Below are 15,343 nucleotides of genomic sequence, written 5' to 3'. Positions count from 1 at the left end.
GATTTGAAGATTCTGCCTTTTGAGTTTTATTTGAATTCTCTGTATCATCGGGCTACTACAAGGTTAAAGGGTAAAGGCTTCACAGACAACGAAGTCGATCGGCACCCGTGTGGTTTCTTGTTAGCCGACTTGAGCTAGAACAGTCAGCCACAGGTGACGCATTTTGCACGACGCATTTCCGTCGCCGGTGCGCAGCCCAGGAAGAGAGAGAACGCCTCGGTTTAGCGGTTAGGAGTGATGATGGAGTGATGATGTTTAATGATGTCGATGTTCAGGCCATTTGTCTAAATGTACAGCGTTTCTGAGAATTCGTGTGTCACTGAAGGCTTCGCTGAGAGCGATACGAGCAGCGAAGCCTAGGTTTCCAGCAGACAGGATGAGACGAGGCATGGTCTGTGGTCAGTTTAATGATGTTGATGTTCAGGCCCCCCCCCCCAGTTTCTGATCGATTGCTGGCGGACACACTGTCACTCTGATAGCGAGAGACTGATCAAAAACCTTTTCAGTGAAGTGAATAAAGCCTGACGTTTTGACATGTTAACCTGTGCACTTTTCACATCTCATGCTGCCTGTAGACGCTATCCATTATAAACACACACTGTCCTTCAAAACAGGCTGCCCCCCCTTTTATAAAGAGCTACACCCCAAATGTGTCAGCAGCAGCAGAAGGCAGTGCAAACAGCGGCTTATTGGTGACGTAAACATCTGAGGAGCGAGTCAACTGCAGCTGCAGAGCCGACTCTGAAGTCACAGATGGACAGATTGGCTCTCGCTTCTAGAAACTAGCTCTCACCTGAGGGATTTCACCAAGTTAGACTCATGACAGGATGCAGATGTGCTTCCCCATTGAACATGTTGTTGTGGCAAAAAAAAAAAATACACCCACAGGTCACTGGAAACTGTATAAAATCGCGCTGCCACTAGAGGAGGAGCACACACACACACAGGGAAGAGAAGACAGAGAAAGCTTCAGAAGCAGTTTAGGACCAGCGTGTCTGACTGACAGGGCTGAGAGCTTGAGGAAGATAATAAGCTGAACAAGTGGCATACGTATTAAGTCAGAACTGATATTTATGCTTGTGATTTTATGTTTGGACTTTTCCATGTGACACATTTAGCTTGTATTTCGATTGCAAGTCAGGCAGTATGATAATAAAAGTGAGGCTGAAGTTGTTAATTGCACTGAATGAGACACTTGGTCTGAGATTTCTTTCTTTTACAGTGATGCTGAATGTTAGTATCTTGTGTTGTGTAGCTTCCTGGCCATGATAAAACCCCAAAACTGGATTCTCTGTTTTCTGTTGCTTGGAGAAATTAGTTTTTTCTCTCTCCACTCACTGCCTTTTCTCCAAATCATGTTTCTAGCACATAAACAAATGAAAAAAACAAATCTGATCCTGACAATATATTAAAAAAAAAAACCATACCGCACTTAAATTCTTCCGATTGGATTTCGGTGTTACACTTGCTGGTTTAATAACATGAAGCTACACAACCCAAGGTACTAAAGCTCAACATCACTTTAAGGACGTTACTCTGTAGGCTAAGAGTAGGAAAGAGTCGAAAAGCCCAGGGACGCTCAGGGACTCTTGACAGCTGCATTAAATCACAAGCGTAGTCGAATGTAGAGGCCAAAAGAAAAGTGGAGAAGCTTGAGTAAATGGTCCGGCCGGCGTAAATGAGAATTTGAGCCTCTCTCCTCTGACCTCCTCTTAACCTGTAAGAACTCAGGAGTCAGTGGGTCCAGCTTCTATCGACCAGGAGGACACTTAACTCGCCCGCTATCAGCACATCCGCACATGCCGGAACAAAAGTATGGATGACACAGAGAGACCGAAGGTGGACTGAAGAAAGAATTAGCAGAATTAGTAACTGTGGAAGAAAATTCAACATAATGTATTAACAGCTGAACTGGGGTCAGCTCAGGGAATGTAAGGTTTCATGATGTATGGTCACCTCACTGTAACCCTTGTGCCTTAACTTAAGACATAACATGTGACTGCTTATACTCTACTTTGGTGACCTGTTCTAATGTCAGCACATTCTGTACGTCCTTGGAAGATACATAAAGGACTGGATCAATCTCTTTCTCTTCGAAGAAGTGTACGTAGCCTCCTGCTGTGTGCATCTCTTCCTCTCATGAGACTCCTTTTAACAAATATATATTCAAGTAAGACGAACCTCTGACTCCAGAACATTTCTTCAACAGTAACTGCAGGATATGATGTTCAATTGATGTCATTGTCAGTGTGGGTCCAGCCAAGGGGGTTTAAAAAATAAAAAAAATAAAAATGCATTGGAATTCTTTATCACGAACCTGACGTCATTCAGGCAAAAACAAAAACACACAAGACAGGGTAAAAAAAAAAAAAAAAAAAAGACAAAGACAAAGACACGTAAGAAACAAAATAAAAGCTGCTGTTCTGGGTTTCGGGGGCCAGAGGTTCCGGTTCTCCTCTGTGTATTCTGAGAGGCCAGAGACTAGATGGTTATCTTACACACACACACACAAACACACACACACACTCTATCTTGAGGTACACAGCAATGGGAGGTCACCGTGCCCCACTAGCTGTCAATGTGGATTAAGAGTCAGAGTTATTGCTGCAGTAGATCACGACTGTTTACATCGGTGAACCCAGGTCCAGGTGGGGGCAGGCAGACAAGAGGCACCAAGCACCCAAGGGAGCGGATTTGTGTATTTTGTTTAGATCTACTGTCTACTATATCTGAGCGTGGGATCCCCCTCTGTGAGGTCCTTCCCGAGGTTTCTCCCACCTTTTTTTTCCCTCGCTATGTTTGAGTGTCTATGGTTGGAAGGAGGGGTGTCCATTTTCAGTTATTGTGTTACAATGTGGCTGTGTGAAGTCCTGTCAGACTGGAACTGTAATTACACCCTATGCAAATACATTTGACTTGACTAGCCCTCCCAAACTGTAGAAACACAGTAGTTTACTTGTGCTAAGTGTCAATAAAGTTTGCTCACGATTCAGATGTAACTGCCACGCCTTCACTGACAAGAAAGTAAACTAAATGCTGAAATATACTCACAAAATATAAAAGGGAGACTTGACTGAATCATCGTCACTGTCATCGTGAATTATCGCTTATTGATTTCCCATATTAAATCTATACCAATCACATAGGAGGAGATGTAGATAAAGAGAAGCAGGAAGAGTTAGAGAAGGATTTCTAAGCATTGCAGTGGATCCAGACGCATGTAAACACTTTATATAAGTCACTATACATAGTCAATATGCAAGATGGCTTCATAAAGTTGTGTGTGTGTGTGTGTGTGTGTGTGTGTGTGTGTACCTTAGGTGTGCTCTCTCTCTGTCTGATGATGTAGTCTAGGTTGTTAGTGATGTGTGTGTCCAGTCCACGGGCCAGGTTCCAGGGTTTACAGATCCAATGGTTATCCTCTCCCCTGAAACACACACACACACACACACACAGACAATATTAACACCTTTTTTTTTGTTTTTTGCAACCTAACATCAAACCCCAGAGTGTGTCATCACCCTGGAACATGGAGAGAATTGTTATTTGAAGAAAGGAAACTTGATGACTGATTGTTTTTTTACTCTGCACATGATGGTGTTCATCTCATGTGTGTTTTATTTATGCCATGATGCTATGTGAACATTGTACTGCAATTTTGGGGGAGAAAACTCAGGATGAGAAAGTGGAAATCCGGCAGGTTGGGGAGCCATATTTCTTTCAAATATTTCTGATTATGTTAATGCAGATGGAATTTAAAAATTAAGCTCTTGGTCAAAAAGTATAAGGTCATATCAACAAGAGTGAACAAGAAATAACAATTGTAGTGTTATCCCTTTAAGAAGATGTGTAATAAGAGGCGACCACTATCTTTTAGAAGATAGAAAGTAATATTGTCAAGGCCATTTGGTCAGTGTTATCTGTGAGTTATGGGCTTCTGCACACACATGCGGTTACTTTGGTGCTTCTAAACATATTTAGAGTTGAAGCTACTTAATCTTACAATGGTGAAGCAGACTTAGTATTCTTGAGTTTAGGCACTTAAGGTTTTGAATATATGTAAATATGGGTCAAAGGTTGCATATTAAGTGAGCCTATAGGAATGTTGTTTAGTATTGGTACTTTTCCATTTCTTCCTCAACACTATTAAGAGTCACATGCATGAGCGTGTCCCGTATGTGAATGTAACCAGCACATGACTTGGTGATTTATTTTTCAGCATCCAAGAACACTATTTTGTTGAGATGTTTCCACTGCAGCAGTACTGTGCTGTACCTGTGTTGGACCTGGGTGTGGTTTGGCACTAGGGCTGAACAATTAATCAAAATTTTATCGAAATCGCAATATGGCCTACTGCAATTTTCAAATCGCAGGAGGCGCAATATTTGTTAAAGGCGAAATGTGTCAAAATACCATTTTAAATTAAATATTGTGGTGCTGCAGAGATGTCCTGGCCTACACATCATATTCTACAGACTTAAGAAAACATCTTTGTTTGGTACAGATCCCCGCAAAAATCACACCATAATCATTTTAATACATTTTTCAATGAAAATGAGAATAATGATGTAAAAATTATCATTCCCTCCAATATCGCGAATCATATCGCAATTGCAATATCAGTCAAAATAATCGCAATTAGATATTTTTTCAAAAGCGTTCAGCCCTATTTGGCACAAGATCGGTACTGTCTGGTTTTCCTTTACAATTTTGAACACATGGGGCCCTGTCCATAATGCACAAGTAACAGGAGAACCACAGCCACCAGTGTCAACATCACCAACAGACATGTTGGACCCTAGGGCTGCAACTAACGATTATTTTCGTTGTCGATTAATCTGTCGATCATTTTCTCGATTAATCGATTAGTTGTTTGGTCTATAAAATGTCAGAAAATGGTGAAAAATGTGGATCAGTGTTTCCCAAAGCCCAAGATGACGTCCTCAAATGTCTTGTTTTGTCCACAACCCAAAGATATTCAGTTTACTGTCATAGAGGAGTAAAGAAACCAGAAAATATTCACATTCAAGAAGCTGGAAACAGAGAATTTTGACTTATTTTTCTTAAAAAATTACTCAAACCGATTAATCGATTATCAAAATAGTTGGCGATTAATTTAATAGTTGACAACTAATCGATTAATCGATTAATTGTTGCAGCACTATTGGACCCAATGGATTGTATCTTTCCTTTGAAATAATATTGCATCAAACAGGTAACTAACTATTCTCCCCCTTTGGTTTGTTTGTTTCCACCAGCTGGATATTTAAAAATGTTGGTTTAATTACTAGATTTGTGCTCGTTGACCTCGGGTACAAACATCTGTCAGCTCTGTATTTGCTGTACGCTCTCCGTTCCAACAATACTGCAACATTTTGTTCTACACTCTCAGTACTGAACCTGGCTCTCCGTCAAGGACACCAGGAGCGTTCTGCACCATTATCGGTGAGTTTTAGAGAAAATCTGGAAAGCCTCCCATTTGTCAGCATGACTGTTTGTATAAATGTCAGCGGTGATTTGTCAGCCATTAGGTTTCCAGATGTGAGGATCGCGTGCCTTATGAAGGACACGTTCCATTAGTCTCAAGTCAAGCATCATCCCGTCTCTTTTCTGCCAAATGCCAAATTGAAATAAATCTTTGTAATAATGCATTTTAAAACTAGTAATCTGCGAGATCCTCATCTTTGTATTTAGTCTCCATCTTTGGCTCTAAGCGCTCATCACTGTGGTGTGGCTGCACTGCACTTCCCACAGATCATCTGTCAATCAAACAGAGTGGGCGGAGCTTGGATTCTCTGTTGATGCAGTTTGAGTTTCTCTCTTCTTTGTCTGTTCAGCCATGATGGCTATCGCTGCTCATGCTAACTACCCAGTTCTTCTTCTGTTTATTCCAAACAATCCGGTAATGTAAAACGCATCACTTCCTGTGCAGCAGAGGATTTTTCCCGGGAAAGAGCTACCAGACACCGGCTGTTTAGAACAGATGGAAAAGCTTTATGAACTGGATATAGGTTGAATCACTAATGTGTCATATCAACTGGTGATAGAGAGTAGCAAAGTGCACATTTATTAACATGAAAACGTCACTGATTATTAAAAAACGAAACAAAGCATCAGACTCAAACCTCTCTTGTCTCTGCTGGTAATGTCTGACGAACTGGGGCAGCTCCGTCTGGAGGTTGAACGTCTTTGGCAGCCAGTCGGCCCCCCGGCCGCCCCTCGCTCTCCGGCTCACGGCGGCCAGGCAGTCCTTCACCGTGAAGACGCTCTCACAAGGAAACTGGTTGACCATGACGTGAGGTCGCTCCTCGCTCAGCTGCCTGTCAGAGGAGAAGCCGAGTCCGTTCAGTGTGATGTCAACGACGGTGATTTGTAAGAGCAGAAGTTGTGTTCTCTGAATTTAAAACTGAATCGAAGAGTTTGAAAACAAATTTGGTCATTATGTTGTATGATGATATCGATACCGGAGAACAGGAACAGACAGGAGTCAATCTGATCAAGTAGGAGACGTTTAATGATGCAACATGAACAGAGTCAGTGATGTACTCCAGTGGTTCTCAACGTGGGGTCCGGGGACCACCAGGGGTCCTTGAGGGGGTTCCAAGCAAACTGATGAATTGTTAAACTTCGTCATTATTTCATTTACAAGACGTTAACACAATTAGAGAATGTAGAAGAATGACTATTTTGATCATAGTTTCACTGTTATCTCTCAATACAATACAATACAATACAATACAGATAGTGATGGAATTCTGGACAAAATCACAGAACAATAAAAATATTCTCAGATTTGGGTCCGAGAGACAAAATCTTATCAAATGGGGGTCCGATGCCCAAATGTGTACTAAATTAAAGAGAATCAATGATGTAGTCTCTTCCTTACTGAGAGAGACCTGTGATCCATTGTTGAAGAAAAAGGTTCTTGAGTCAGAGGTTCATCTTAGTTGAATATATTTATTAAAGAGGAGTCTTCGAAGAGGAAGAGATGTACACAGCAGGGTGCCCCTACACTTCTTCAAAGGATAATAGGATTGAGCTGGTCTTTAAGTATCTTTCAAGGACGCACAGAATGTGCTGACATGGGACCAGGTCACAGAATCAGAGTTACAGCAACATGTGTTATGTTATGGCGCTTTTCCACTGCATGGTACCAGCTCGACTCGACTCTACTCGCCTTTTTTGGTTTTCCACTGGCCAAGTACCAGGTACCATATTACGTAGTACCTGGTACTTTTTTTCGCAGCACCTCCGTTGAGGTTCCAAGCGAGCTGAGGCGAGCTGAGGCGATACCAAAAGGTGACGTAAAAACACTGCAGACCACTGATTGGTCAGAGAATCGTCATCGCGACACGGGACATAATGCTAACGTTAGCTACCAGGCTAGCGGTTAGCTTACCCTCTTGCGTCGCCTTGAGCAGCCAGAGAGCAGTCTGCTGTCTCGCTGCCTTCAGCCTCTTCTGAAATAAAAATCGGTCTCCTTGCTGTGACTAACAGCCACATACCGAGAATCAAGAACACCATCGCTTCGATATCCTCCACTGTAGCTGTGTGTCGCGTTTCATGCAGCGTCGCTATGACGACCAGTTTGGGGGGTGGGGCACATTGAGGGGGTACTATCTGCAGTGGAAAACCAAGTGGTACTACCAAAAGCGAGTAGAGTCGAGTCGAGTCGAGGCGAGTTGAGCCGGTACTATGCAGTGGAAAAGCGGCATTAGTTTAGAGGATTTACAGATAGTCTGGGACATCCAGGAGCCACTACTGACAAGAGACCTCTGGCCTAGTAAGTTATGGCACGAAAGTTACAGTGAGGTGACCATTCATCAAGAACAGTGCATTCCCGTGCATTCCCCATGGGGACCCTAGTTCAGCTGTTCATACATGTATGTTAAATTTTTCTTCCACATCCATACAGTGGTTCGTTACATAATGACAGATAGTGAATCCTTCAAATGACAACATACGGCTCCCTCATGTCTCCACATGCTTGATAGCTGACCTAGCGACTGATGCCCCTGGAAGAATGGCCTTGCAGCAGGAACATCAGGCCCATCCTGAGATTTAGGTCAACTAACACATGAGCCATTGTCACCCTGGATGATCCGATTGGCCCCTGAGGTTCATAAAATATCTATTTGACACGCCTGACCCCTGAGTGAGCTCTCACCTGACCACTGCGTTAAGTACCGTATACAATTCCACAACTATTGCATTCAACTTTAAACTGCTTAGGACGCACTAGGCAGACAAATCGAACAGGAGGTCGATTGAATCTTTGCTCGTTTCGTTTTCCCTGGATGTGTGTCTCAGAGACTTGAAATTGAATTTTAAGAATTTGAAAGTGTACTGATTGAATTAGTTAAACGCAATAACAACCAAATTCAATTTCAAACCATTACTTTCTGTTTCAAATTGATTGAATTTCTGCAATTCAGTTTCAGTTTTTGCATACAATGACTCAATTCAAGCATCAAATATTCAAGTTAATGCAATTCAAATTGAGTTTCTGATTGCACTAATCTCTGCCCATAGCTGGGACTAATGTCTTTTCTATTTATGCTTATTAGGGGGGAATGTGAGAGTGCATAAGACTGATTCCCATCATGATTTCTATCTTTAATAGAAATCTTCTTTATCATTTCCCAGAGATCCTCCACCCACCGCCCTGCTTCTCACAATACGGGCACATGCATCACTAGAAATATAGCCTTTTCTATAGAATTAAATAAGAATTTGTCCTTTTACTTACGGGTGAGGAATGTTTATTTAAAATTAATGTCACATCTCAGCAACTTGGGGATCATAGGTAATCCTCACTTTCCCTGTCATATCTTATCGTTCATGTGCGCTCAAATCCCAATTGCGATATTTCCGACAGCACTTGAACGCAGCACAACAGAGAGAATACTAGCTGAGTGGCAACATTATTTTGCTGCATGCTGATGTTAGCAGAACTGACACTTGTTGCAGTGATGTCAGTTGTAGTGCAACAAAATAAATGAATCAATTTATAGAAGGGACTTTTATTTTTTCTTCATTTTAGTTTTTCAGCTTCACTTTCACATTTCACATTTTTGGTCTGTTGCTTTTGTTGTTCATGTTCATTTGTCAGGTCGACTCGCACAATCAGTCTGTCGTTGTCAGCTCAGTGTAGTTTGGGCTGGTTTGTCTGTCAGAAAGGCTGTATTCAGTGAATGGGGGTGTGTTTGATTGTGACTGTTGGGGTCTGGATGTCTGTTTTGTGTCACTCAGCTTGTTGCTGACCTGAAATCCTTGAGGTGACCGAAGGCCCAAATGATATCTGCCTCCTCCTCTTCGTCTGTGAGCTGGAAGCGTGGATGAGTGAGGTTGTTTCTTACTTGCTTCATTACGGAGAAAACTCTGGAAGCAAAGGAGAGGCAGATTGAAAAGTCTGGCGCACACTGAAGTGATAAGAAAAGATGCAGGCATGCGGTGGGGGTGGGGAGGGGGGTGGAGGTGGGGGTGGTGGAGAGTGGGGAGTGGGGAGTGGGGAGTAGGGAGTGGGGGTGGGTGGATAACAGGGAAGAACAATACAACAACCATTTCGGGGTTGGAATGCGTAACACTGCTGGGTTAACTTCAAAAGATGGAAATGAATGGCGTTCATTCCTTCATTCCATTCTGGCAAGTGACCAGGCTCTGTTCCTTTCCTTAAATAAAGCTGATAATTCGGGTGAAAACCAAGGGGTTAATCTATCTTTTATTCTAAGCTTTTTGAATGGTGCATGTTTGTTAATGATTGAAAGAAGGGTTTTTGTGAAAAAATCCAGTGTCATTTCAACATCTGGGATTTCAGATGTATAATGCATGTCGCGATGGAAAACATCAGTTAAAAAGGCCTGGTCACTAAAATGTAACCATGTGAGATTTTGTTTTCTTTAATCTAGTATTAAGTAGTATTTCTAATACATGCTATAGGGCAATGATCACTAATTCCTAGCTTGAAGACACCACAGGCAATAATTTTATCAGTCCTATTGGAAAAGATGAAATCAATTAGGGTAGACCTAGAGTAATCTTTCAAATTTGGCCTAGTGGGTTCTGTAATTAGCTGGGATAAATTGAGGTTACTTCTAACCTCCTTGAGATAATCAGATGTATTATTCAGCCAATTCAGATTAAAGTCACCCACAACAATTAATTCAACATTGGAATACTGAGAGAGTAGATCTGCTATTTTGTCAATGGAATTTGCATCAGCAGATGGGGGTCTATAAACCCCTACCACAATTACTGAATTAGGCCCTAACTGAACCTTTAGTGCAATAAATTCAAAACATTTCGGTATGGTGGCAGCATTTAGAACAGAAAAACCTGATTTAACATATATAACCACCCCACCTCCCCTTCCAATTCTGTCTATTCTGTATAAATTGTAATCCTTTAAAGCTACATCCAACTCATTGACACTCTTTTTGAGCCAAGTTTCACTAAGCACCAAGATATCAGGATCAGTCTGCAGAACTAATATATTTACATGATCTAACTTCTGAAGTAAACTTCTAATATTTAAATGAATTATCCCTAGGCCGTTTCTGTTCTTAAAGGTAAGTGGGTTAAATAGAGTGTTTGGAGTGGGATCAGAAGTAGCGATAGAAGACTGGAGGGGGACTGTAATTAAATTAGAGGCAGTAACAGAACGATTTGAAGAAATGAATAGGCTAACAGTGATATGAGTAGGAATGATCGAAGGAATAATATATTGTTCAACCTTGGGGATGATTAAAGGGATCAAATCAGAAACAAGTGACAGCCCAAGCCTGGACTGGAGGGTGAAGGCCTGAGCGGGTACCAAAACCTGACAAACAACCAATGACTTCCGCTGACTATCGCATGGAGAGTCTGTATGGAGCAAGGAGGTATGGAGAGCGACAGACTTACTTGAGGATTTTGTCCTCGGGGAAAGTGTGGGGTTGGATTTCCACTGGAAGCTTTTCCTTGTTCTCCTCTGAAATGGTCTAGAGGAACAGAAACAGAGAACAGAGCAGGGAGGAGAGAGCAGCGTGAGGGAAGACAGCACAGACCATTACATATCATTAGACATCAAAATGATCTAAGTACTCGGTTTGTGTCAAAATGATTACGGTTTTTGGTCAGAAACGATCGATGAGGCCTCACTCTTTTTTTGGAGCCGGGTGTTTTTGTGCTAGAAGCAGCGTTCAGTTTTTATGCTCCACATATCTGGAACAAACTCCCAGAAAACTGCAGGTCTGCTGCAACTCTCAGTTCTTTTAAATCAAGGCTGAAGACTTTTCTGTTTGCCGCTGCCTTTTATGACATCAAATAACTAGTCAACTCTCACACTGCACTGTAACCTTTATTCTTGTATTTTACACCTGTCCTATTCTATTTTAGCCTATTTTTGGTTTTTTTTTTATTCTCTTAGCTCTTTAATGAACTTTATTTTTCTTGGACTTTTATTTGAATTTTATCGTTTTCATTTTGTCTCGATGCTTTTAATGTTTTATGTAAAGCACTTTGAATTGCCTTGTTGCTGAAATGTGCTATATAAATAAACTTGCCTTGCCTTGCCTAAAATGAAAAAAAAGAAAACCCTGGAGATCCTGCCTATGTGTTTTTTCACCAAAAACAGTGGGTGGCTTGACTCCTTCCATGTGAGATGGAAATAAAAGCCCTCAAAACCCAGGCGGTCCCTGTCCCATGACCATTCATCTGTCCTCTGACTTTTGGGGTCCTGAGAAGTTGAGAAGTCCTGGAGGAACACCAGTGGACTCTTAAGTAAGACTTTATTTACATAGCACCTTTCAAAACCGAGGGTTACAAAGTGCTTCACAAAATGAGCAACAGCAATTAAAGAATAATAGGATAATCACAATGTAAAAGAGCGACAACAATCTATTAAAAGAACACAATATAAAAGCATGCCAAAGCAAAGAAACATAGAAATATACATAAAGAAGTTAAACAGAGATGGTAAAAAAAATAAATAAAAACAATGGAAAGCCAGGATAAAAAGACGGGTTTTAAGATGCTGTTTTAAACTTTCAACTGAGTTACAGCTCTAACAGGAGGAGGAAGAGTGAGTCAAATGAAGTTGTGTGTGTGTGTGTGTGTGTGTGTGTGTGTGTGTGTGTGTGTGTGTGTGTGTGTGTGTGTGTGTGTGTGTGTGTGTGTGTGTGTGAGAGAGAGAGAGAGAGAGAGAGACAAGCAATGTGAGGAACGTATTCAAGCTATAGCACACAAAAAGTGAATGAGTAGCTTGTGACCCCTTGTGAACCAGAAGAGTGTCAACCGACGAGCTAGGAAACCCCATTTACATCCCAAAGGCCTGTGGAGGGATTCTCCTTGTCAAGGACCATTAAACACCTCTGAACATCTCTGGGTCCGCCGACTGAGGAGCCACAGCATCTGTTCAGGTACCTTGGAATGTGGTCAAAATAATATGAAAAGACACGTGGGACCTTTGGGAAATACACTGTCTCTTGCACTGTTGTGTATCTCTTGTTTTGTGTGCATCTCAAGTGTATACTGCTATGTTTATTCACATTAATCTAATTCCTTCTCTTTTCACGGGGTGTAGGCAGTCATGTTTTATACCAAAATGCTCAGGAAATTAAGCTGAATTTGTTAATGTTATAAGATCCGGGAGCCAAAATAAATGTTTTATGCATTATCTTATGAGCCTACACAACAACTTTGTCGTCAAAAAGAGAAAACTGTGCAGGGAAAGCTTCAGCTATTCCTTTACCACAGATGCTCTTAGAAGGCAATTACGATAAGAATTAAAGGGGGGGGGGTATCCTAGGATGTGGCAATTCTTAGTATTTATGGTGATTTTGGTTCTTGGAGGTGTGAAGTAATCACAGTAAAAAAATGCCATTTCCCCAGAGTCACAAACTATAAAACACGCGCCCTTGTACAAGCCAGTCAGATTTTGCTCCAGTGTCTATGCAGACGCTGGACTGTCTGAAATCAACCAATCAGCGCTAAGAGCAGGGCGGGCCTTCAAGAATGGCCAGCCCTGCCCTACTGCTGGCCTCTTTGTCAACATTGTTAAACACCTACATCTTCTAGAACAGATGACCTACTCCATACGGCTCCAAAAAGAAGTGGGTGAAAAACGGTGGGAAAAATGGTGTGTTTATTTAGCCAATGAGACAGATCTTTCATAATTATTGTATGTATCGTGCGATATTTTATTTTAAAGTAGGCAAATTTGCCTTCACCCCATGACCTCATATTTGTTTGCTTTTTTTTATTTTTTTGTTTCTTGTTTTCTTTTTGCTTGTTGTCCTTATACTGTGAAAAATGTTCATAAATAAAAAGTTCAAAAAAAGAAAAGAATGGCCAGCCAATCAGAGCAGTAGCTCATTAGGATGAGAAGCTGCTTATGTAAAATGATCTATTTTCTTGTAGGTGGGAAACAAACACTGGGAAGTGAATAGCTAAAGCTATAACTAAATGATTTTTACTGAAAAAAATGTAACAAATGTATTTTATAGACACCAGGTAATTATATAAAATTGCAGAAAAAGCAAGAGATACCCCTCCTTTAATATCAGTAATAATAGCATACACACTATCCCTCACTCAACACAATTACTACGTCCAGGAACTTGTGTGGATTTGAATAATAAAAGGTTATTCTTTGTATTTGAAGCATTGCATCTTTATTAGATGGGCTATAACATTAAAAAGAGAACCTATTTTGTTTAATTGTCGTTGATGTTATTCAATAATTAATAATAATTAATTTTGTTCTGTCGTGGAAATCTGTCAAAAACACTGGACTCATACACAAAGTAAAGACACAAGCCACTTACTGATTTGAAGATTAATGAGATTATTATTGAGTCAATAATAAGGAGACATAAGATCACACCCAAAGCTTACATCAGTATGTCTCAACTAAAAAACAGAATACTTGATCCTTATATAGTTTCTAAGAGACAAAGAAATGATCTGTGGTTGGTCAATACATATTTTCTTAAATACTTTCAACCAATTGGCACAAAGCCATGAGAGAGGGCATCCCCTGATCATGCGTCTACCACATGTGTTTGTCAGACATGCAGTCATGTTATAGGACACCTTCAAAACAGAACCTCAACATCTGGTTTCACTTAAATGTCTCTACTAGGGTCTCTTTGTCCATAATATAGGTGAAAGGTAAATCAGAACATAATGAATAAATGATAAAACTAGATACTTGACTTAGTTTACCTTGACAGTTCATTGATATCAGACACTATCAATAGCTGCTCGCATCACACCTGTATGGGTAACCGTCTCGCAGCGTGTCACCACCAAGGAACAAGGTAAACTAACTTGCATATCAGAATAAAAGCGACTGTGTTTGCCCTTACCTCATAGTATAAGTCGGAGGGCTCGGGGGTGGCAGTGCTGACCCCGTCCAGGTCAGCTGGTACCCATGGCAACAGACGGCACCGCCTCACCAGGGGGTTTGTCTCGCCGTAAGCGTAGTCACGCGTTACTTCATCTGTGAGAGTGGTCACAAGGTGATAAAGACTCGCAATGAGGAGATGCTGCAACAATAGAGGCAAAGTCCACACACACACACTGCAGACAAATGTAGTTGTTAGCAATAAAGTGAGAGTGCTTATGTTACACTGTAGATATCACAGTGAAGTCATGTGGGTGCCTATGTTGTTTATGTTGAACACCCTGCTCAGGAGGGGGGTTAGGGAGGCTGTTATCTCCATGGAGTCCAGACAGACACAGGGAGTCTCTGCCTCTGTCCTTGAGTCGGCCAGAATAAGAATAAGAAGAGATCTCTGTTGGAGAGGAAACACCTGCAACTTAAGAGTTGACGTTAGTACATGAGTCCAGTTATAATTGGCCAGTGTTCAGCTGAGAAGAATCCAGGATTTCTTTCACACCCAACACACTTTCCCTTACCATGCCTCGTCTACTTCTACTTCAGTTAGTAAATTCCTGCATTTCCCAGAATGCCTTTGAACTTGCTCAGCGATGGCATAGTAAGAGCGACAGAGCGCAAGATTTTTCAGTTGAGAAAAAGCGAGAGTTGAACCCCTTACTCAGTGCGCAGCAAGTCTTGTGGCTGCATTGCATTCTGGTCTATTGAGGCTGCTGCCAGTGGAGAAATTGGTCTCTCTCCTCTTCTCCGATGGATTTCTCCCTGTATGATTGTTGAACGTCTCTTGGTGCAAAATGGCGGCTCTAGAAAGAAGCCCTCGCTCTTTGACACCAAAACCTGACATTTACAGCTGATGTTTTAGATCACTGAAACATTTTCTGCTATCAAACTCCATTGTTGCTGCTGGAAATATCTCATCATGACGTCATGTTGTCTACGTTTGGCCAGTTATCAATGTGAATA

General features: G+C 41.4%; 1 protein-coding gene across 1 annotated transcript in view; it reads right to left on the bottom strand.

Moving 5' to 3' along the window:
• ttll12 (tubulin tyrosine ligase-like family, member 12) overlaps positions 1-15,343 on the bottom strand; it is a 34,819-nt gene that overhangs the window by 12,078 nt on the left and 7,398 nt on the right. The window contains exons 5-9 of the mRNA XM_071533039.1: positions 14,349-14,482; positions 10,903-10,979; positions 9,265-9,381; positions 6,126-6,320; positions 3,316-3,427 (exon numbers count right to left, since the gene is read on the bottom strand). Of these exons, the coding sequence (XP_071389140.1) occupies positions 3,316-3,427; positions 6,126-6,320; positions 9,265-9,381; positions 10,903-10,979; positions 14,349-14,482 (635 nt within the window). The remainder of the gene's footprint in view (positions 1-3,315; positions 3,428-6,125; positions 6,321-9,264; positions 9,382-10,902; positions 10,980-14,348; positions 14,483-15,343) is intronic.

The sequence above is a fragment of the Centroberyx affinis genome, unplaced genomic scaffold (assembly GCF_046629955.1).
Source record: "Centroberyx affinis isolate AG114_WGS23_722 - 3 ecotype Tasmania unplaced genomic scaffold, CSIRO-AGI_Caff_v1 ptg002311l_1, whole genome shotgun sequence".
NCBI lineage: Eukaryota > Metazoa > Chordata > Actinopteri > Beryciformes > Berycidae > Centroberyx > Centroberyx affinis.
The sequence above is the reverse complement of the archived record's forward strand: the minus strand, read 5'-3'. Positions and strand labels throughout refer to the sequence as shown.